Source organism: Penaeus monodon, chromosome 31, assembly GCF_015228065.2.
Source record: "Penaeus monodon isolate SGIC_2016 chromosome 31, NSTDA_Pmon_1, whole genome shotgun sequence".
Taxonomy (NCBI): domain Eukaryota; kingdom Metazoa; phylum Arthropoda; class Malacostraca; order Decapoda; family Penaeidae; genus Penaeus; species Penaeus monodon.
This window is the reverse complement of record NC_051416.1, coordinates 2,062,069-2,062,320: the sequence shown is the minus strand read 5'-3', so window position 1 is coordinate 2,062,320 and position 252 is coordinate 2,062,069. Positions and strand designations below refer to the sequence as shown.

The window sequence follows — 252 nt, the reverse complement described above, 5'->3', positions numbered from 1 at the left end:
ATTGCTATTAAGAATCAGTGCAATTTTCATTTAACCATCTTTTTCAGGATTCTCTCGGCATATCGGGACAAAATGCTCAGCGAAATTCCCGGTCCACCGAAGTTTAACTTCAAGGAACTGCAGTCCCGCATAGTGAAGAATTACCGGAAACCTAACAGCGCAGACAATTCAAAGTTTCCAAGTTTCCCCGAATTTGTTCAGTTTGTCATCGATTCCACGAAGAGTTTCAATAGCTCTAAGGACTGGATAGAA

At 41.3% G+C, this 252-nt stretch overlaps 1 protein-coding gene across 2 annotated transcripts in view; it reads left to right on the top strand.

Moving 5' to 3' along the window:
* LOC119592806 (carbohydrate sulfotransferase 11-like) overlaps positions 1-252 on the top strand; it is a 9,749-nt gene that overhangs the window by 8,045 nt on the left and 1,452 nt on the right. For both annotated transcript variants that reach the window (XM_037941714.1, XM_037941715.1), the window contains exon 6: positions 48-252. In XM_037941714.1, coding sequence (XP_037797642.1) covers positions 48-252 — 205 coding nt within the window. The remainder of the gene's footprint in view (positions 1-47) is intronic.